We start from the raw sequence: 22,958 nt of genomic DNA on the forward strand, positions 1-22,958 counted from the left end.
GCTAATGGAAAAAGCATGCACCGAAATGTGCGTGTACTACAATGTATTATACATGTACTATGTGTATGCACTAAATGTGCTTGTATGTACTACAATGTGCAAGTACTATAAACCACCTGTACTATATGGTAGGAAGTCATTACCTGGAAATTAACAAGGATAGGAATAGGCCAAGAATAGGTTTCTAAGGTAACAACAAACATTATTATATGATGCATCACTATGACATTCTTTGCCATACCATAAAGAGTTTCAGTCATCCTCACTCAAAAGCATAAATTCAGAGTGAGTTACAAAACCTTTTTTAATCTTTTAAAACTCAGGTCAAGAAACAGACATATTCTGTTCACCTGTTTGGAGGTGGCAGACATCACAAAAGGAAAAAAACACTTCAGGAGAAAAGTTACCACAAGGAAAGGTGAAAAGCGTAAATTGCAAAACAATTCCTCACCAACAGAGAGGAAAGAGAAGTTCTGGAGGAGTTTTACAGAATAGCGAGAACAAAGGGATGAAAGTTTTCAGAAGAATTATTTCTGCGATAGCTGAAAACAGCTCAAGGATCGTTCTTCCAGTTCCAACTATCACTATATAGAAACAAGATCTGAGAACACAGACATGGTGTTCTCGACAACAACAATGGGCAAATAATTCAGACCAAAGCACACTTATTTAAGAGATCTCAGTTTTAAATCATTTAATTTCCTTGGGTAGGAGGAGCAGTGTTAGAGGACCTTACAAGTAACATTACCTACTCACCATAGATTTGTCATTGCTATACTTTCCACAGTAAAATATTTTAATTTATGCTTCCTAACAGCAACAAGTAAAACAATTCTGAGTATTTAGTTCTGCCTTTAGTAATGCGTTCTTAATAGATTAAAAAAAAAAAATACAGGTTGGGGACATATCAGCAGATCAGTCAAACTACAGCTGTTAATTTCAGGGTTGTAAAAAGGAATTGTTGTTTTTCCTATTGTATTGTTTGCCAAAACTCACTTCCTCCTTCCTACACATCCAGCTCTTGCCTCTTCCCTTTGATTTTTTAGCTGAATCACTCTACACACATCCCCTCCCTCCCTGTATCTGTCCTCATGCCCATAGCTTTCTATGATTTCATCTGGTAAATTGGCAGACCAGGGTCTGAAAGCATCCGGACAGAATGAGCATCCTTCAGCAAGGTCACGTCTCTTTCTTGAAACACATTATCTTTAAATGTTTTCTTATTCTGGGCCTGCCTTTACAACATTTTTCAGAACCTCTAAGAGGAAAGTAAACACCACTTTAAGAAACTTTCACTGTGTTTTAACTTCAAAGTAATTACAATAAATGAGGGGGTCGTGGGGGCTTGAGGGGGAAGCCAAACCCAAAAAAGCACCAATGCATCACAACATAATTTTAAAAAATAATTATAAATGTAAAAATCTGCATAGGCAAACATCCCTCACATGGAATAAATAACACTCAACAAAGCAGGTATCATTTGCATAATTTTTTAGTTTTGGCAATTAAAAACTGCTAGCTGCTCATCTAAAACAACACAGGAAAACATGGTGAATAAGTCCCAAAACTAATAAAACTGCACCTCTCTTAGGAAGAAAAATAAATAAATAAATACAACAGTTAAAAAAATAAAGCGGTATACTACAAACTAGAATGACATATTAAATTAAATGGAACTACTCTCACTTCAACATAATGCAAGTCAACACACGCAGAAGCCCCTACTTACCAAAAGTACTCAGTCTTCATAGATATTTTGAGTGATTGCAAACATTTTAGCTATCAAGTTAAATTTGCTTTCTCCATCATTACAATAACTTGTACTTCTACTATTAGAAGTTGTCTCTGATTAATTTGAAAGTATCAGCCTTGGACCACAACTTGGAAGCAAAAAAAAAAAAAATCCTTGAAACAACTCTTGTACTCCTCAAGAGTCCTAAACACCACAAAAAATTAGAACAGCCTGAAACTTCTGATTCAGGCTGCCAAAAGCAGAGGCTTTGGTAAAGATACCAAGGGGTTTCCTGACACAATGCCAGGAACAGAAGATTCCACTATAGTAGGTCTATACAGTCCAAACATAAATATACAACTCTGAATTCTCTGTACACTCAATGCAGCTGAGACAGTAGGAGGATTAAGAACACTATATTTCAACGTCTATGTAGCAAGATTATTTCCATCAAAAGTATATAAATTATTGTTTTTAAAAACATTCAAGTTTCCAAAAAAAATAACTTCAAAGTATTTTTAACCATATGATTTTATACCCACAAGGCATCATTATCTATGCTTATGAGTAAGCCTTAAGAAAATTTAGTGCCCTTTAAATCAGTCATGTGTAATTCAAATCACAGCTGCATACCATGAAGTACAATCCAGAATTTCATCCATTAGTAAAATTTAACTAGGGTCTACTTGAACAAAACTTACTTCTAAATGCTATTTAAGTACTATCAGATTAAGCTACAAGGCACATTTTTTAAATGCTACAAAAGACAATAACAGAAAGGTAGATTTATTTTGAGACAAGAAAGAAAATAATCTAACTAACCAGCAACACTCCTGATATAATGTTCAACAATAATTTTAGCAATTATTACATTGCATAAGGTTTAAGCCTAAACTATTAAGAGTACACATCTAGTATCTATACCACAAAAATACCTCGATATAATATTTTTTGACTTGCTGTTTTAAAAATCAAGGAACTATCAAGCATAAAAATAAAATGTCTACATTTTTCAAGCAGAATGTCACACTGTTATTTAGAAACCCACACTGGGCAGGCACTTCATTCCCTTTACTTTGTTTGAATAAAGAATTGTACAGATTGTACAGGTTGCACAGCTTTCAACTTGATTATTTGCTTGCCCACACTAGGAACATGCAGCAGTCAGTAAAACCACTGTACAAAGTTTCCTTCTCATGCTCTCATTTCAGAGTTCCAGGTGGACAATTAAGAATTATAAAGAAACCACTCCTTTATTAACCAACTGTAAACTTCATTCCAACAGCCAGAACTGCAAGAACTGAAAGAACCAGTTCTACTCAAGAACTCATAAAGCATTTTTTTTCTTAAAAAAAGTTATGATAAACAAAGGATCTGTGGACCAAATTCTGCCTTAACTTATTCCTATGGGAGTGACACTGCACATGTAAATACAGAGGTGAAAAGAACTGAAACTTGAAACTTACTGAACAGCTGATTAGATAGACAAACCACCTCATTCCCTCAGGTCTGCTAGCTCTGAACAAGTCAAGTAGAAATTGGACAAAAATCAAACAATGCTACGGCAAAATTTTAAATAACCCATTCTAAAATAGGGTGCAACTCTTGCATATATTGACTCATCCCTCCTTACAATGCACCAGAAGTTGTAAATAAAATTAAATCAATTGACTTACCTTCTTATCTTCTTTTGCTTTGTGGGTTTTCTTTTTCAATTTTTTATCATCCAATTCTTGATCCGATGTAATTGCAGGGTTATCTATACCACCCTTCCATGTTTCAACAGGTGAAAGAAGCGGGTCTTCCTCACTTCCACGATGTCTTCCTTTTCGTTTAGTTTTAGAGGTGGTGAAAGCCTCATCATCACTTGCATCTGAATGTGTTCTCCTATAGTAAGACTTAGCTTTGCTGAAGAGAGTCTTAGACTTATATTTGTATTTTGAAGGCCTTCTTTCCCCATGACTTTTGGATATTCTATCAGAAAACCCATTTTCTTCCTCACCTTGGGTATTTATAACAATTGAGTTTCGAACTTTAATAATACGATTCTGGCTATCATCTGGAACCGCGTAGATATCATCTGCAAAGCCTTTATGTTTGAATATAGTGTCAATAGGTTCAGCATAGTTGTCAGATTGGTCTGCATCTTCTGATGGTGCCGCAGGCACTCGAGAAGGTTGTTTCCTGGGGTTTTTGCCAATACCTGCCTCAATGGTTTTCAGGAGGTTAGGGTCCAGTTTTTTTACATTTGTCCTTGGAACAAGTGGTTTCGGTTTTATTGGAGGAGGCACTTTATGGTTGCGTTCATGGTCATGACAATTGAGTGGTGTACTGTGAACAGGATACTCATTTCCTTCCAAATCCAGTCGGTACTTTGAACGGTCACTAGGCGCTGGGAGCAACCTTACATCATCACCAATTGGACTGTAAGGTGGTGGTCCTTCAGTATCATCCTCAGAATCTGGATAATTATAGTCAAGGGAACTTCCTCTGGGAGACCTTGGAAAAACATCTTCACTTGTATGTGTTGTTTCCCTTGTGCTGTCAGACAGATAAGAACTTTCAATCATGTTTTTCTTCTCTAATACGTCACTGAAGAATAATGTGAAAACCTCAGTTTGACGATGATATTGAGATAACGAATATAAAGCTGTGAACTTAGCAGTAATCTCTGTTGCTATGTGTTCTCCTTCAGTCATGAGTTCCTTGATTGCTTCATTCTCAAAGAAATCTGCTTGACTATCAGTAACAGCCACTAACTGGACAGGAATTGTATCCTGAACTTCAGAAAGAAATGCCCGAAGCATTCCCATGGATGCCTTCCGCTTTGCAGAGTAGACCAGTATGTATCCGTGAACAAGTTCATCTTTTCTTACGCCAATTGAAGAATGATATGATAATATAGTTATCTGTATTCGACGCCTCTTTTCACCTATTATTTTATCAAGCATCAAAGAATTATTCTGGCCAGCCTGAGCAGCACTGCACGAGTGAGAGTCAAGGAAGGGTGAAAGAATAAGATCCACACTAAATGGATCACCACACATGGCACACATGACAATCCTTAAGTCAGCTTCCGACAGATCTTTAATGGTGGGAACTGGACTCACAACATCAAAATTGTGTTTAACTGCTTCCAGTACGCCCCTCAGAGCTTGTTTTATTTGTGTCTCATTAAATTTGCGTGGATATGTACCAGCAGGCACATCCACAAAAGGACACTGTAATTTGTTGGCCAATTGCTGTCCCTGATGTCTCAGAATAGGTAGATTCTTGCTAACACTGTCCCTCTGGTTAGCCAGTATTAATGTGAATGGAAGATTAGCCATGTACTTGTCTCTCCTTATCTGAGATGCTTCAGCCCTTATTTTTGCAATGCATTCCCCAATAAAATTCAGTGATTCAATAGAGTTAAACACACAGAAACAACCGTGTGGTTTGAAGGTTGAGGTCCACAACTGAGTCAACAGGTATGGGGATTTTGCATCCACTGGCCTAAGATCTAGTTCATATATTTTTCCATCTAATGCATATTCATCATCAGTGGATTGTGTCCGAATTTCATTTGCCAATTCTTGTGCAAGGCCATCTTTGCCCAAAATGAAAAGATTGACTTTATCAATGTTGGCACTATCATGGTATAAATTTGAGCGGCCATGATCTAGTTGCAGAAGTCTGTTGGCGAGCAACTGCTCCACTTTAATGTCCATGCAATTTTGGCCACTGAGACAAGTTTCTTTAGTAGGGTGATAAACAAATCCTATGTGTTTAAGCAGAAGAGATTCTCTATCAGGTGCAAGTTTCTGTAAAGCTTTGTATCTAGGTTCTTCACTCAGAACTGCATGAATTTCACTCATTTTATCTGAACTCGGTGTTGCATTAAGATCCAGGTCATAAAACAGCTCTGAATGTTCAAAAAGCATTTCCTGAAACTCCTCTTTGGCTTTTTCGACAATCTCCCTCTGATGTCGACCATACACTTCCTTACTATCTGCATCAGTGATGTATTTGAATGCTTCATCCTCCACTACAAAACATATAACTTCTTCCCATGGCTGTCCAGGTGAAATGAACTGGATTTTCTCCAGAGTTTTTTTGAATTTCTCCTTCATTTCAACCCTCCTTTTTTCAGATATGAGATGCTGCACATGGTTTTGATAAACTTTTTCTGCCTCTAGCGTGGTGAGAAGGTCAAATGGAATCCTTCTGTCATTCACTTTATCTATATGGTCAGTTTCATCCCAGGGTGTTTTTTCCAGCACTACAAAACAGGACTGGAAGTCAGGCCTTTTCTCCATTAACTTCAAGGCTTCTGACCAGCTCAAGTGTTCAATCTCATCAAGATTTGACAGAAGAGTATTAAGGGCTCTTGGCAATGCATTAATGTATTCTTCTTTTCTTTTTCTAATATGTTCCTGTTTAAGCTGCTCTATGTGTTTTGAAAACGTATTTTTTGCCTTTTTTGTTCCTTCCAAATTTATGTACTCTTCATAATCAGGATGGTTTTTCAGTTTATTACTAACAGTTTTCCAAGTTGCATGATAGTCTCTCACAGTTTGGACAAGTTTTTCAAACTTATCTGTTGCTGAAACAACTAACTGTCTTTGAGTTTTATAGGCATCCAGATAAGGGATTATTTTAGGTTTACCACGAGTTTTATCCATCATTTGTACCAGTGCAGTAAAACATGTTTCAACATTGACATTGAATCTTGCCGATGTTTCCACTACCACAAGGTTCTTCTTATTTGAAGCAAAAGCCTGAACCTCTCGCAGATAATGATCCACACACTCATCACATTTTGTTGCTGCTATTATTATGGGTTTTTTAGATTTTGAGAGCTGGATATAGAGATTATTCACAAATTTCAGTTGATCATCAAACTTCCTATTGCATCCTTGGCTTACGTCAATGCACAATAAAAACCCATCTATGCTTAATTTCCCTTCAGGCATTTGTTTTTGCTCAAAGTCTTGCTCCAAGCCTAGCTGATCTGTGCAAATGTACATTAGTTTTTCTGCTGACTGCAGTTTGGAGGCAGCTGCACGTTTTATATATGGTTGTAAATTCGTACTCCGATGAGGCAAGAAAGTCTGATCATCAATGAACTCAGTCTGTTCAATTACATGAATTCTGCACTCAATTCCATCCTCACCACTTTGTGTTACGTCACCCCAGTACAAAAAGTGATCATTGTTAACAACTCTTCCTCCAAAGTCAATTGTGCTAAGCACAGAGGTATGCTCAGGATAATATTCATCTGCTTTTGAACGAACGAATCTATTGCACAAACACGACTTCCCAACTCCACAATTACCTTTATCCTTTTCAGTTCCAGACAGTCCAACAACACTAACAGCATAAGATGGGGGACGTGGCTCTTTGTTTTTTGCCATCATAACTTTCCTCTCATCCTTTTGCAATTATCAAGGTAACTGTATGTGGTTTTCATTCTGGAAAGTATCCTACAAATTTAAGTTGTATATCCAGGGCTCCAGAAATAGCTTTCAGTTGTTCTTGCGTTAGCTTGTTTTTGAGAGAACCTCAGATAACTAGGATGAGGAGCATCATCTTCCTAATGAAAAGAAAGAGGAAAAAAAAAAAATTTAGAGATTGCAGGTATTTCAAAATATCACAAGAAATTTTAAAAAGCACTTCTGCACTCTCACCCTAAAATTGCTTTCTATGTATATGAAAATTTTACCACAACTTTAAATGAGATCTTAAACTCATAATTCATTCATATTAATGTTATTTATGTTATAAATTTTAAGATAAACAGCTTTTAGGTGCAGTTTAGTAAAAGATCATCACCTATTTCGACAGGTGATCAGCAGATGTTAAAAAAAAAAAAAAAAAAAAAAACACAAAACTCACCGCACCCAAAATCCCAAATTACTGGTCTCCTTCACAGCTTATGGGCAGTAGGCACCAGAAAGCATTTTCCACTACAATAAATCCAACACAAAACCTCTAAACCCAACCTAATATTCACATACACATACTTTTATTCACACTCATACTTCCACTATATAGCACGTTTACCTGCATGAATAACACTATTTTTCTGTGCATTTGTAGGTTTGGTTTCAGATTTCAGTAAAGAAAATTTCAAAATAAGCTGTAGAACCAGGAAGTTAGCAATGTGGCTCAGCCACCATCTATTTGCAGAAGTAATATACTTTATCTGTATGCTAAAAATAAATTGCTTTAAAGAAGTTTCTAACCTGAATTCTACAAAGAAATACAAATATTGTCACACAGATACTTGGTACAGAAAAATAAGACTTATATCTGAGATTCAAAGATTACAATTTAGCGCTGCAAATGTAAAGATAGTTCCTGTTTTAGAAACAATTACATTAGAAGAAAAACATTAAAAAATTGAATGGCTGAATAACTGGGCCCAGCAGATTGTGATCAGTGGCATAACACCTAGTTGAGGGTCAGTAACTAGCAGTGTACTCCAGGGGCCACTACTGGGTCCAATACTATACAACATCTTCATTAGTGACTCGGATGGTGGGATCGAGAGATCCCTCAGCAAGTTTGCTGATGAAAAAATTGGGAGGAGAGGCTGATGCACCAGCGGGTTGTGCTGACATTCTGGGAGACCTCGGCAGGCTGAAGACACGGGCTTTGCACACTGCAAAGTCCTGCATCCAGGGAGGAATAACCCCATGTACCATGTATTCAGCTTTCTTTGTAATGCATCTCAAAAATCTGCTTTAATACTTGTAAAACTACTTCACAACTGCTAAAACATATCTGAGTTTGAGAAGTATTCATATCACTAAAAGTTGCAATTAAAGGTAAAAATACTGAAACCTTAAATATCTTGTATAAAATCAATGTCTGGCCAACAGAGCTTTCCAACTTGAATATCCTGATCAGAAACACAGTATTTACATAACATTTGTAACAAAATTCAGTGACAGATGTATAAAATAAAACCCACATACATAAAACCAGCTTTCAGTTAGAGAAATTACAGTCAAGGAAAGCATCTTTTTTTATAATGAAGTACCAATTTCATTACAAAATGAAGAGGAAAGTAAACTCAGTCCAATTTTTATACTTGAGAGTTTTTATATTGCAAGAACTGAAACTTTTTTGCCGTGTTTTAAAACAAAAAAAAACAAACAAAAAAAAATCCTTAAATCGGTTTACTTGAAGACATTCAGAAAGAGAATGTGTATTTTAAATTCTGCTTTTTACTGTTTCCACTGTGTTTTTTATATTCTTAGAACACAAAATTTAGAGCTAACAGAAAATACTTAGCAAAAGTAATCCTTCACAAGCAGTGTTTATACTACTACAAACAAACGCAGTGTTTTCTTTCTAAAGCAAAGCTTATCATAGTAGCATAATTCAAACTACTAGAATGAGAAGTTTAGTCAGCACTTCCACTATAAAATGTGTTCTGTTTACCATAGCACAATACAGATTTAACGTGGGCTAAACTTGAACAGAAAAATCTACATCCATGGGATTATTTCGTTTAATCAGCAAGACGCTGTCACTTTGCAACTAGTTGATAAGGAACAATCAATACTTCAGATACTCCACATCCTCGTGTAGCACAGATTCTTACTTTTTCAACAAAGGTTTTGTCAAACCAATACATTTTTAACTGAGTAAGTACAAAGAGTAAGGTAAAACGAGACACTGAAAAAGTGGAAACAAACACAGCTTCTCACAAAATTTCTGACATGGAAGATTTTCACCATAGCGGGAGTTGAATCACTGAAGATACTTAAAACCAGTGCGGTTTTCTTTTCATTTTTTATACAGTTTCTATTCTGCAATGATTGCACAAAGCAAAGACAGAACAAAATCTACGTTAATTTAGCAATAAACCTGGTAGAAACCTGACATCATAATGGCTTCACATGTAATATGTAACAATTACTAAATTGCTCCCCAAATGGAAGGTTATTCTTTTCAGTACACCACTAATTTAAACATAATTTATAGTTTTGTACAGTTTCAAAATATACACACTGGAAATTCATGGTAAGTTAGTTCAATTATCTTACTTCAAAATGCCTAATTCTGTTAAAACAAATTGAAAACAGTGCAATTCATTGCCCCCTGCCTTCATCTTTGTTACAGATTCAAAGGAGGGGTTGCTTGATTTCCCCAACTAATTTCAGTCTTTGAATTAAAATAATAGAGCATTTCTGTGTTTAAATAGAAAAATTCCAAACAACTCCTGAAGACACAAAGTATATGACATCACTGCAGGAACAATCTGTGACCTTCTGCAGTCACACCAAAGGACCTTGTCTCTACAGCCTTTTAGATTTCCAAACAAAGTTATAAAGAAAATAAGGTGTATCATCTTTTACTTAGTCACCCAGCTCCCTCCTTAAACACAAGATTTTTAAAGACCTAAAGCCCAAACTTACCTGCAGGAAAACAAGGTGCAAAGCAAGATGATTATCCTGCTGTGATCTTCCTGCAGTAATGTCACACATTTAAACAGTGTCCTTCAGTAAGTCCTTCCTGAGGGATCTGGAAAAAAAAAAAAAGTAAGAAACGTTAATAACTTTAAAATTATGAAAGCAGAAGCTGCCAGAGGAAGTACAACACTTCACCTTTGCACGAGAATTGCTTTAAAAAAGCCACAAACAGAACTCAAAGCTCAAGCTGGTCTTCCTCTGAACTTAGAGAGGGTTTAAATCCTGTAAGCACAGCTATTAATACTTGGGACAAAGCGGGCACAGTTCTTCTTAAGTGACTGTGATTTCATAAGTTCAACTTGATATTTAACAATACCTAGGTTACAGAAGCCTCTTCTGAAAAAAAAAAAATATAGTGTCTCAGGTAATACACAAAATGCAAGCTATAAAAATCACTAATCGCTTGTGGAAGAACTTGGACTTTTAAAATATCTAGGACATAGTTCTGTAAGACGAAGTCAGTATAGTCAGTAAGTACAAAACACATAAAATCAATGTATGTCTAAACACATGTATATAAATTTTATTACTAGAAAAAAGTATGGTCTACCTTAAAACCCTTTTATCTGTAATACAGTATTTCTAAATTAAAAGGTCTCACAGACTGCGACAAATCAGACATTGAAAGCATAATTATATTTTAAAATTGTGAATTCTCAACTAAGATACAAATTATTAGCATAACCTTGATAAGTGTTGATTTTATGGCAGGGATGCTGCTACAAAGTAACCACAAATGGAACTCTCTTCTACAGAACTTCTTCAGTTTGCATCCACACAAAACCCAGACTTTGAATGTCAGGACAGTGATGCATATATGAAGATGCAGAAAAGGAAAGGAACTTGAGGCACTTGCACTGGATCATGATGTAAGCCACTTTCAACTAAGGAAAGGTGTCATTTTTAAGCAAGATGCAGCAGCATGCTGTATGCATGGTAAACATAACATCAAGAAGGTCTGGCAGAGCTTTTTCTTGTTTTGTCGCTTATGATTATATTCTTTGTAATTCTACTTTGCTTTGAGAACAGTATAGCTAATTGAAAAAAAATCTAAGCTTTAGTAAACTTTCTTCTGGATGAAAAAGGTTCAACAATAGTGATAAACAATGTATCAATACCTCAATAATAATGTAATTTTCAACTTGTGGTACCAAACAACATCAAAATCTTTAGGCAGCAGACTATCAGTCCTGCACTAAGCCTGGCCTAGCTGCAAAGCTAAATTCTGTCACTTGAAAGAAAAGACAGGAGGTAAACCATACTCCCTGCCCTTAACCTCCTAGCTGTGGAATTCCTCTTTGTCCACAGCTAGGTGAGCAGAGTTGAACCTGAGGAAACAGGCTATGCAAGTCTAATCTAAATACCTTCCAAAATTGCTTTCTGAAACTAAAAATGCTTACCATCTGCAGACCTAACATGGTTGAAGCAGAAATTTTGTCTGAAACACTCCACAAAATTGCTCGTGACCATAATTTAAGCAGCTACCAACAATGTCGACGGGGAAAATAAGAGTGTTCTCCTGCAGTCCTTTACTCATACTCTGTAATGTTATCTAGATGCAACAGTTCATGGACCCATATTTTTCAGCGTTAGTTTCAAATACCACATTCTTGTGATAGTGTTTGTGAACTGGCTGGTCAAGTAACGCAAAGCACACATGAAAACATGGGCCATCACAGTATGGTCTACTTAGGAAGGTATATGAATATACCAACAGAAAGTTACTGTAACCTCTACAGCAGATCACAAAGTAAATTCAAACACATTAGATATCACCGAAATTGTTTGTAGGATTATTTTTGAATGCACAGCACTTTAAAATACCAAAGACCATGATTCCAAGGAAGTTACAGCTCTGGATTCAGGTTACTACTGACAGTAAGTTTTTATAACGAGTCATCCCTCACTTCACACTTTCTGAGAACCAATACTTGGCACTGGAAAATATTTAGTATGGTGTCTGAATTCCCAGACCTATCAGCACATCAGTAATAACAGCTCTACCCAAAACATACCAGAATAATAATTCAACCATTTTCACTTCAAGAACCAGTAAATAATCTAATGTTTATGTAGCTTAATGTTGTTTCTCATTCAGTATTTACCAAGAGGTATTGTTTTCACTCAAACAAGCATAAGAAATCTCTTCAAATCACAATCCTTTTTAGAAACTAAACCAGATACAAAGTATACCAATGTCATTTTACCAACAATTTCAATCCACCAAAGTCTGCTGAGGTCCTAGCCACTTATGTGTCCTATCCTCTTTAGTACCATGCCAAAATTGCACTTGCCTTTAGAAGTGCTGGTAAACTTAATTAAGTAACCATACTTAAAATCTTGTTTATAAATAAGTGTAAATACAATGCTCCCTGGTAAAATTCTGCAAGTACCAGCCAACACCAGGAAAAAAAAGACTGAGATTGCTTATCAGGAACTAAGATCAATCAAGCAATAACAAGACAATAAAGGACAATGCCTTGTAATGTCTTCAGTAATGATACTCTGACTGAAAAGGAATACAGTTTAACTGGTATGGTGATTAGTCATGCTAGGTAAATGAAGGATGAGAATGGATTACCCCAACCACTGTTTATTTCAGATTCAGTTAGTATGATGGCCAACTACCATCCCTAAAAGAGTTACATAGCCTAGACATTTCCTTGCATACAAAAACATAGTAATCAACTTATAAAAAAGGGGGGAAAAAAACAAAACCAAAAAAACTGCCCAACTTCATATTACAGAACAATACAAAACTGTCTTTAAAAATAGAAGGTCAAAGCTCTTAGTTCAAAGTTTACTAAATTTCTCCCATTAATAACAAGTACTCTTAAGACCTCCAGTGCCTTACCCAAAATTAAAATCAAGGCCTAAACATTATTTCTAAATTCAAAAGAAAATATCATTCTTTAGGTGGAGCCTAGCATTCCATGGGGCATCTATTATTGCTGTTGTTCACAAACAAACAAAAACCACCAACGTACACCAACTAGTTCAAGGTAACATAAACAGGTAAACTGAAGAGATTTGAATCATCAGCATTGCACTAGTCTGAACTGAGGCCTTGCGAGTTACTTATCTACGTATTTCTGAATATCTGAGAGCATTCAATATAGCTTCAAAGCCTATACTTCAGCAGCAAAGGAAATAGTACAAGTTCACAGAAAAAAATAAATCCTTAATTCTTTTTGCACCAGAGAAGGACAGGCTTACTGCTCAGAGGAGCCTCTTACTGTGTGAGTACCTGATCAGGCTTATTTACCAAGCTATTCAAGAAGAACACAAAAGAACTAATGGAGAAATTTTACAAATGGGATCCAAGAAGGAATTTATAACAATGAACAAAAAAGAAGCAGATGAGGAAGGAGGGATTAAGGTAAAGACAGAAAAAAGAGCTAAAATGCCTTTCCTGCAAAAAGAAAAATTTACATATTGGCAGCAGCAGCTTCAACAAATTTCATTGATCCACATATCTGGATCGTTTCACATCATTTTGCCTGATGAGGAACTGCAGTATAGAATCCAGGTTCTGACACCGTAGGTTTTGAGACTTTAACAGTGATTTATTGTTTGACCTTGTACAAGCCATACGTGTCATTTTTACCTGTGTAAAATGAGAAGACTGCTTATCTACTTCTTTTTTAAGCTATGAAATGAACAAGTGATAGCTGTATGTAAGCAGCAAATATTATGCTGCATGATAATTAGCCAACTTAAATGAATCTCTGTCAAGATGCAACAATATGTAAAATTGTGCATACAGGTATTCACTCAATATCTGTAAAAAAAGTGTTACTTGTATGTCAACTGATGCAGAATTGCAAAAATAGGTGGGAATTGCAACTCAAAGTCAAAGAAACAACTCCAATTTACCAGAAAATGTAATGTCCAGAACTAGCTACAGATCAATTGAATCAGCTTCCGATTGGTGTTAGTGACTAGAAGAGCACAGTTAATGCTCAAATTCAAAAATAACTTCACTATAATTGCTTCAGATTTTCCTGTGAGGATTTTAAATGCATTTTTCTTTGAATATTTCATCAAAATCCATAAATATAAAGAAATTATGAGAAGGTTGAAACAGTAATCCATAAGGCATAGTACCCTTAAAAGTACTTTTTAAAACTGATGGATATTGGATGGATATTCCAGTCACTTACAATGACCTTTAAGCTAAAAATTCTCAGGAAGGGGTGGTGAAAAAAAACACAAAAGAAACCAAGAAACTATTAAGAGCATTATTGTGCACCAGTTAAGTTAGAAATAACACAGATATGGGGCGGGGGGGGTGAGGAGAGGGAAGTATTCCCAGCGTTATTGGGACTACCTGAATCGAAACTTTTTCTCGTAGCTACGAGTAGGGTGGAGGTACTTCAAAACCAACGGGAAGCTTAGGTGCAACGCTGCGTTGTTTCCCCGCACGCCCAGTTAAAATGGAGAGGAGCTGAGCCGGGCTGCAGCAGCCGGGCCGGCCGGCCCGCCCGCCCCGCGCGCCTGCGAAGCCCCCTAGCGGCCAGGCGGGAGCGCGGCCGCGCAGCGCACGCCGCAGGGTGAGCGGCCGCCGCGCAGAACCGCGGTCCCGACAGCTCCGGCGAGGAAGCGCCGCACACACCGGTACCGCGCGGCCCGGCTGCTTCCCGCGCGCTCACCGGCACCGTTGTGCCAGCAGAACTTCGTGCTGAGTACCTGGCGATGCAGCTCCCATTCTGCCAGCGAAGGTCAGGGTATCATCCCTGAAGAATGCCCTAGACCTGGGATCTTGAGGACACATCAGCCTACTAAAAGTAGTGATGGGCTGTGTTGTGAAGTTTTATGCAACATATTCCTGAAAGATGTCAGCACATGGGACTTATCCTCTGTTAAATAACTACTTTTGGAAGTCTTAAGATACCTTCAAGCATCCTTTTAATATCTTTATTAAACAGAATGGAACTATTTTTGCACCATCTACTCAAGTAACAAGTAGTCCCAAAGGAGAAACTTACACAAAACAACCTATTATTAAGATCAGTGCTTTTCTTTCCTACAAAGTTTGCACATGGAAAAACACCTACGGCTTTAGGAAAGCACATTTTATCTTTAACCTCAAAAACATGTGCAGTATTTGATTCTGTTAGCGCTAAAAATAGCATGTTAAAAGAATTTAGTCTGAGCTTAAAGTAGTTAATTGGATTATGTTACACATGCAACACCTTAGCTAAAATAAAGTCCAACACCAGGGAGTGGTAGGAATTCAGTTGCAATTATTTACATTTTTACAGCACTGGCGGCTGCTTTATATAGGGATGCTTTAAAAAAATGCATACTATTTAAGCTCAGTATGTTCCAAGCTTAAAAGTAACTTGTTATACTAAAACAAGCTAGCGATAATGTAACAAATGCTTAAACAACTTCTGATACTTTAAGTCCTATAGACTCTTTTAAAAAACTACTGCATTTACATCATACTTCCTAAGCTTCAGCAGCACTGAGTTTTTCAGTAGAGTGCTGTAAATAGAATTTTAAGTATTTTAGCACTTCTTAAGAATATTTTTTTCAAAAAAGCATAAAGGAAAATAAACCCTTACAAAAATGCACCTGGATGAATATTTGTACTATGCTCTGTTTAGGTATGTACTACAAATGTTAAATATGTACAGGTTCTTTGAGAAAGCACTTAACTCTGGTCACTGATGTCACTGCTGAAAACAGCTCTCATACTGAAGAACCACAGGAAGGTAAGACAGCACAACAAGAAAAAGGCCATTCATTTATGAAATAAGTATACAAGTATCAATGCTGTAACTGGCTTCCGTGCACAGGTTTAAAATGGATGTCCAACTGACCAGCAAATGCTCTTCTCTCTTCACTGTTTTTACTCTGCAGTGTGGTTTTTACATTTCTGTCAAAGATCTTTGTTAAGGAAAAAAAAAATCCTTCAGTTATCTGCATGACACTATTCTAAAGAATACACACATACCCCCACAGGCCTATTTTGGTCTAGATTAAAAACGTTTCCCTCCTACTTATTAAGGAAATATTCCACACTGATATCAAAAGTGATACAGGAGAGGGCAAAAGGGGGGTACAGAGAAAGGGTGGGGTGGATTCTGGGGGAAGGTGACAAGAATGTCTTCCTTCTATAAGTGGTCTTTCTTCTATTTTTAATTAAAACAGTGTTTTATACTCCTTATGCCCTATATTTACAATGCTGTAGCATTATATCTGTATATCTCTGGTGCTTTCCTTGGGTAGAGAGAGTCTAAAGGTTATGCTGGTTGAAGAGATTCAAAATGCTTGAAAGCTGCAACACTGCAACTGGCTACCCTGTTTCAAAGCCTTAAAATCCACCTGGTGGAAAAGGAGAAATGCACTCACATCATTAGGAGAGCGAAGTTTTCTCAAATTTAATATCGAGCAATATTTGAAGGTGAAAGGAAGGAGGAGAGGAACTGACAACTGTTCAAATTTAGTAGAGAAGAAAAAGAACAGATAAGACGAGAACCAGTAGAAGGGGGCGACGAGGAGGAAAAGAAGTACAGAGAAAGGAGAAAAGGGGGGGGGGGGGAAGGCAGTGGGAATGAAGGAGGGAGGCAGCTAAGGGAGTAGGGGGAAGAAGGGAATGAGGAAGGAAGAAGAGAGGAGCAGGGAAGCTCCCCTTCCTGCCTTCCTCCCTCCCTGGAGGGCCGTGACCAGCTGGCAGCCTCGTACAGCAGGCTCAGACCCTCCCATTGCTCAGGCCTTCATCACCTGTCTGGGACCAGGCACTGCGCTCCCTGCCCTTCCTGCCTCCCCTCCCTCCCAGGAGGTGCCGAGGGGGCCGAGCGCGGGGCGGGGGCGCCCGGCTCCCCTCTCCCCACGCCAGCCCCAGCCCCTTGAACTGGTTACAGCCAGCGGCCGCCGCACCAGCTCGCCGGGCTACAGCCGCCTCCTCCCCCCGCTCCCCTTCCGCCGGCCGCCCCGCTCCGAGCCGCGGGGCCGGGCCAGGTCCCACGGGACCGAATTCCTCCCCTCACCTCGCGCCGTCGGGATCCGGCTCCTCGGCGGCGGCGGGAGCGGCAGCATTCCCGGGACGCTCTCTCCACGCCGGCGCCCCCGGCGGCTTCTCCTCCCCGCGGGGCTCTCTCGGCTCTCCGGCCCGCAGCTCCCGAGCGCTCCCAGCCGCCGCAGCCCCGTCCCGCCTCTCCGTTCCCTCCCCGGCGCTCTCGGCTCAGTAATGGCGGCCGCCGAGCTTCCCCGGCTCTCGCTTGGCTGACGGAGTCTCTCTCTCCCCCTAACTTTACCTCAGCAGCTTCCCTCCCCTCCCCCCTCCCTCCCGCCGCCGCGGCTCAGCGCGCGCCCGCCCGGCCAGCTGCGCGTGCGCGGGGAAGCGCCTCTTCCTGCTGCCGCTGGATTCCCTGGGAAGCCTGGGAGGGCGCGCGCGGCCGGCTCCACCTCCCCTCCCCGGCCCGGCCCGCGCGGGCGCGCGCGCCGGGCGCCTCGCTCGTGCCCCGGTGGCCGCATGGGGAGAGCCGGGAGCCGGCGGGTTGCGGGTTCTAGTCCCATCGCGGACGGCGATGCGGGCCGGGACGGCGATGCGGGCCGGGACGGCGATGCGGGCCGGGACGGCGATGCGGGCCGGGACGGCGATGCGGGCCGGGACGGCGATGCGGGCCGGGACGGCGATGCGGGCCGGGACGCCGCGGCGCTCGTACGTGAGAGCGGCTGCGAGGTGTGGCCGTCCGCACGGCGCCCGGGCGGCCGTGGGACTTGTTGGCCGGCGCGGCAGCTCCGTGGTGGGCACGGAGGCAACTGCAGCCCAGCCTGCTCTCTCAGCCCGCAGCCGTGCCTCCAAGGGAGGTAAATGGCAGTTGGCTGGGTTGGAATTAAAAGATGCCAAAATGCTGCATTGGACAGCCCAGACCCCACACCTTCTTTCTTGCCAGGCTGCCTGTAACTTTTCACAGTGTTTCCCAAGTTCAGCGGCGTAACACCGCACTTCTTGCATTTTTTCCATCATTAAAAAAAGTGAGTACTGGCAGTGGAGCCCTCGCTGTGGCCTACAGACATCTGCCCCGGGGCAGGTGTAGGACGCGGCTTTGCGACCTGCACCAGCTGCCTGGGCAATTCAGGGGTCAGATGAAGCAGCCAGGTGCGCTGCACGCCTTGCAGCCTGAGCCCCACATGCCACCGTTTTGCAGGTGGCTGGCAGGAGGTAAAATCCCTCTCCCCTCTCAGCACGGCGAGTGAATTAAGGCCAGTGAAACACTCCTGTGGTGATGCTGTGGTGGAGTGGCTGACTGGGGTTTGTACCTGTGCCTTTGGAGTGCGGTTCCACAGGCAGTTGCAAGTGGGGCATGGGGCACAGCAAAAACTAGTAAGTAGGTTCTTATCTGTTCTATCCACTGCAGGGTACAGGGTGTCTGTGGGCATCGTGCACATACAGCTGATTTCTAGGAGTGCAAAACTGCGTATTCTACACAGCATTTAATGCTAAAGATCAATTTCATGCATACATACAAAGAAACAAATATTTCACTAGAAACCTTATTTCTGGCACAGTCCAAGTTTTGAGTGGTTTAATTGTAACCATAATATTTGGTAGCAACATGGTTCTTCTGTGCAATTTTACACATTGCATGCACATCTTAAAGTTTTAAGTTTTTCTGAAAATCAGGAAATTAAAAGGTTAAAGAATTCAGACCCTTTATAAAGACGCATTGCCTGTAAACTTGAATTTTTCATAAAATTCTAACTAGCTAAACCTTTTTGTGTTAAATTTGAGCAAACAGTCTTGTGTGGACACTACCTTACAGCAGAGTATTTCTAGGAATATTCATCTTGGGTAGGTCCATGCTAAAGAGATGTAAAATGATTTGCCACTAATCGCAGCACCTGTTGAAGAGATTTTGCAGTCACATTCTAGTTGTGGGGAAAAAAAAAAAAAGGCAAAAGCTAAAGAAGACTAAATTCAGAATTTTATTTTAATTCGGATTGCCTGATTTTGAGTTTCTTGTATTTTTCTTTTGTTCAAAATACATACCCCGGGGTATTAAAACTGTATTTGACGTTACCGGAATCAAAACATTATATTCACATGGAAAAAAAAAATCTTTAGAGATTTCTCAGCTTAATAAAACAGAAAGTTGAAGGAGTGAGATCTATATCCTTCTGAAACTCTGCATAGGTATTAATTACCTTAAGCAGTTAATGAATTTTCATGTTCCATCATGTAGAAGACCTTTCATGTAGAAGACCTCTCATTTAGGAATTGATTGTATCACCTACTTTGATCTTGATCTGAGTCAAAAAAAAAAAAAAACAAAAAAACTCAGCAAAGTGAGTCAGCTTACACAGGTATAGATGTGTAAAAAAAAAAATAGAAAAGAAAAAAAAAAAGAAGCAGGACGAGAGCTTGTGAATAGCAGGAAGCCTTTCCCAGCAAGCTCGAACCTGAAGTGCGCAAAGACAGCGAGCAGTGTTTCAGTTAGGAGCAGATGGCAACACCATTCATTGCAGGGAGGTGGGGGCACCCTCTTCACCAGAAGGCACAGCAAACAGATGAAAGGCAACTGGCACAAGTTGCTTCCTGTGATGTTGGTCCCCAGTAGACACACCATCAGCTCTAAAACTGATCCTCAGTGAAAGAAACAAACAGGTTTCCAGGTAGAATTAGATCAGCTAATTCTTCTTCCTCTGACCCTAAGTATTTCCCCCAAAATTAATATGATAGCAGAAGACTGTAAAGTCAGAAATTTATTTTCATACAGATTTCCTCACTTCAGATCAGTGCAATAAGATGAAACTGATGTACAGAAACTCCATTTGCTCATTACCTTCCAGGAAGCATGCAAAGTTCTGGCAGGCTACAGTGCACAGCTTGCTATGATTTTGCAGAGCTTATTAAACCTTTTGACTTTGGATAAAGCTACAAAAAGTCAAGAATTATGGCCAGTGAACCAGCAAGCAGGGTTATAAACAGATTTATGACACAATGGTTTTCATAGACTCTATGAAATATATAAGCTTTGCAGTTTAATGTTAGCTATTGGGTAGAGATATTTCAGATGCATATTTTATAAAGTTTCACTGAGAAAGTGGGGAGAAAATTGCAAATCCATGAGAAAACTGTAGATATACAGGTAGTTTTATGCCCTGTTAGAGCTATAGGGCATCTTAAAGATTTCATGTCGCTAATGAAGCAATAAGAGAAATGAAAATAACTTGATCAAAGTATTTTAACGTGGGATTTTATTAAAATGATTCAGAAATATTTGTGGGTATTTATCAGAAGAAATCTTTTGAAAATTCTTTTCTCTGATGAGAATACAGGGAGCTTTATAACTTAGAGAAAACATAAAAATAATGAAATTGAATAATAATTTTGCTAGTTTAGCCTTTTGTTAATTTTACAGTAAGACATTTCAGATAAATGTTTCAGTAAACCTTGAGAAACTCCGAAGAAAGTAATTACTGATGTGCAACATTTGTTATTTATAGTGACTATTGTTATTTGAGCCCCCTTCTGTAGCAGATTTCCCCTTACAAACACCCTCATACTTCAAGGGCTGATTATAAACACAAATAAAGTAAGCACCTTGTAGATAGCTGGAAGCCTACGCAAGGTGGGCAAAGAATGCATACTTTGCTTGTCGTTCCTTTTGGACAGCAGGGCCTTAGGAAAAGAAAACAAGAGGAGCAGCAGCAATCCACCATTTCCCAGTCTCTTTCTGTCTCTTTTACTAAGCAGGGCCAAATGAGAGAAAAGTTCATATTTCCCCGTGCTTCTGGAATTGGGGGATTTCAAACCTGAAATCAGATCAGCAACGCACACACTTCTCATGGGGACAGCGTTTTCCTAATTGCCTTCACTCTTCCATCACTGCTTTCTTTACACCACTTGGAAGTGCAAAGCCAGCGATCTTACCAGTGTACTGAACCAAAAATCAATGTGCTGTTGTTGGTTGTAGCACATGAAATTTGCACATATTATTGTACCACAAGCTGTTTTTCAGACCACTTCCTCAACATCCCTCATTAAACAGCAGAACTGCCAGGTCTGTCTCACTTCAAAGAAAAGGCACCGTTTTGCATAAAGTTTAAGAATCGAGGCTACAGCATCTTCTCTGTGAGAAAAGCTTCACACACTTTGAAATTGTTCTACTATTTACGCTCATGTTAATTCATTGCATTGCATGTAAAAGCATTTGTATACAGGAAAGGAAGGCAAAATAGAAGTGTAAACACTGACATCACTGTCTCCAATTATTAAGGAAAACCTGTTCGGTTTCTAATAGGAATCATTTAGATAAATGCATTCACTTACTAAGAGACCCACATCACTGCATAGTTCCATGGTGTTAAGGGGAAAACTCACCAGCATTACTGGTTTCCTGATCAACAGTACACCTGACAAAACAAATAGCAGGTAGAACATTCCCCTTTCTTTACCTTTCTCCTAATCTCCACCCTTGTTCTTGTTTGGAGGTTCATGTCTTGGGGTTATGTTTTTTCAAACAAATCTTTTATTCATTTTGAAATTTAATACTACATGGATCACCATTTTCATTAGGTTGGATCATCTACCATTTCAAAAAGAACATCAGGAGCATGATCAGTGATTGTACTGAGCCTGGCTTATGCAAAATCAAGTATTTTTTCCCTGCAGTACTCTTTCTCTTAAGGATTCCTCGCATAGATACAAAAAGCTATTAATAAACAATGAGTTAGCCATAGATCACTGTTTGGGTTTCTAGAAGTCAATTATTTTTGAAATAAATTATGCAAGATTTACTTCCCTCACATTTTTATTGACCTTTTGTGCAGGAGAATGCCATTTTATCTATTGAAAATTGAAATGTAAATAGATATTTGAATACGTCGATGCAATGCTTTATATGAGTTGGCTGTAGGCAACAGTATTTCCTAAAATCATAATTTCGTTTAATGATTTCTGTGTCAAGTTTATGATTATGTGTACTCACAAAATGATGTACTTTTTTCCCATTCTGTGGCTTCACTATGGTTTGACTAAGTATGAGTGACAGAACCATCATTCTTTCCACATCTGTAAGAAAATCAGGTAGCATCCAAAGGGGGTTTTTTTGTTGTTTGTTTGGTTGTTTTTTTTCATTTATTTATTTTTTTCTTGCCACAAAATCCATTATTTTAGTTGATATTGCCTAATAGTGGGCAGCATGTAGGCAAACCATGGGAAAAGGAACTGAGCATGGTCAGTACCTCTGCTCCTATGTCATGGATTTTTTTGTATTCTTCTTGTAGATGCCAACCACCACATGCTTATCATCCTGATCAGTCCTGTGGACCAGCATGCTGCTGCATAACCTTGTTTCTATGTACTACCAGAAAAATGCTCACTTTGTAGAGGTAAAGAAAAAGGCGGTTTTGAGCAGACCATGTTGTACAAGAAAGCTCGTTTTCCTGTCCCCCTATACTCCTGAGCAAGGCACAAAACATTCTGCCTGTGAAAGAGCAGTAAATACTGCTGGTGAAGAAAGAGCGGTAAACTGGAATCTGCCATACAAAAGAAGTTGTCCCATGATTTAAGTCGGATCAAAACATCTGTATTACACTCCAGTACACGAATGACAGCCAGCAGATTCACAGAATCAGCTCTTTGTGCCTTGAGTCCTTGCCTTTTTCTGAGTCATCCATGTTTTACTCTGCCAATATGGAGCCAGTGGCTCTTAGAGACTGGAAAATCCCACAGGAGTCCAGAAAGATCCAACAGAACATACAAGACAGTGTGTGAAGACATGGAATTCAGTTCTACCTCTAAG

The 22,958-nt window shown here is 39.4% G+C and overlaps 1 protein-coding gene across 1 annotated transcript in view; it reads right to left on the bottom strand.

Annotated features, from left to right (window-relative positions):
* ARHGAP5 (Rho GTPase activating protein 5) overlaps nt 1-17,486 on the bottom strand; it is a 49,294-nt gene extending 31,808 nt beyond the window's left edge. Inside the window, exons 1-3 of the mRNA XM_065064100.1 lie at nt 17,196-17,486; nt 10,144-10,249; nt 3,409-7,307 (exon numbers count right to left, since the gene is read on the bottom strand). Of these exons, the coding sequence (XP_064920172.1) occupies nt 3,409-7,131 (3,723 nt within the window). The 5' untranslated portion in view covers nt 7,132-7,307; nt 10,144-10,249; nt 17,196-17,486. The remainder of the gene's footprint in view (nt 1-3,408; nt 7,308-10,143; nt 10,250-17,195) is intronic.
* Nucleotides 17,487-22,958: the final 5,472 nt, after the last annotated feature.

Source organism: Columba livia, chromosome 5, assembly GCF_036013475.1.
Source record: "Columba livia isolate bColLiv1 breed racing homer chromosome 5, bColLiv1.pat.W.v2, whole genome shotgun sequence".
Lineage (NCBI taxonomy): Eukaryota > Metazoa > Chordata > Aves > Columbiformes > Columbidae > Columba > Columba livia.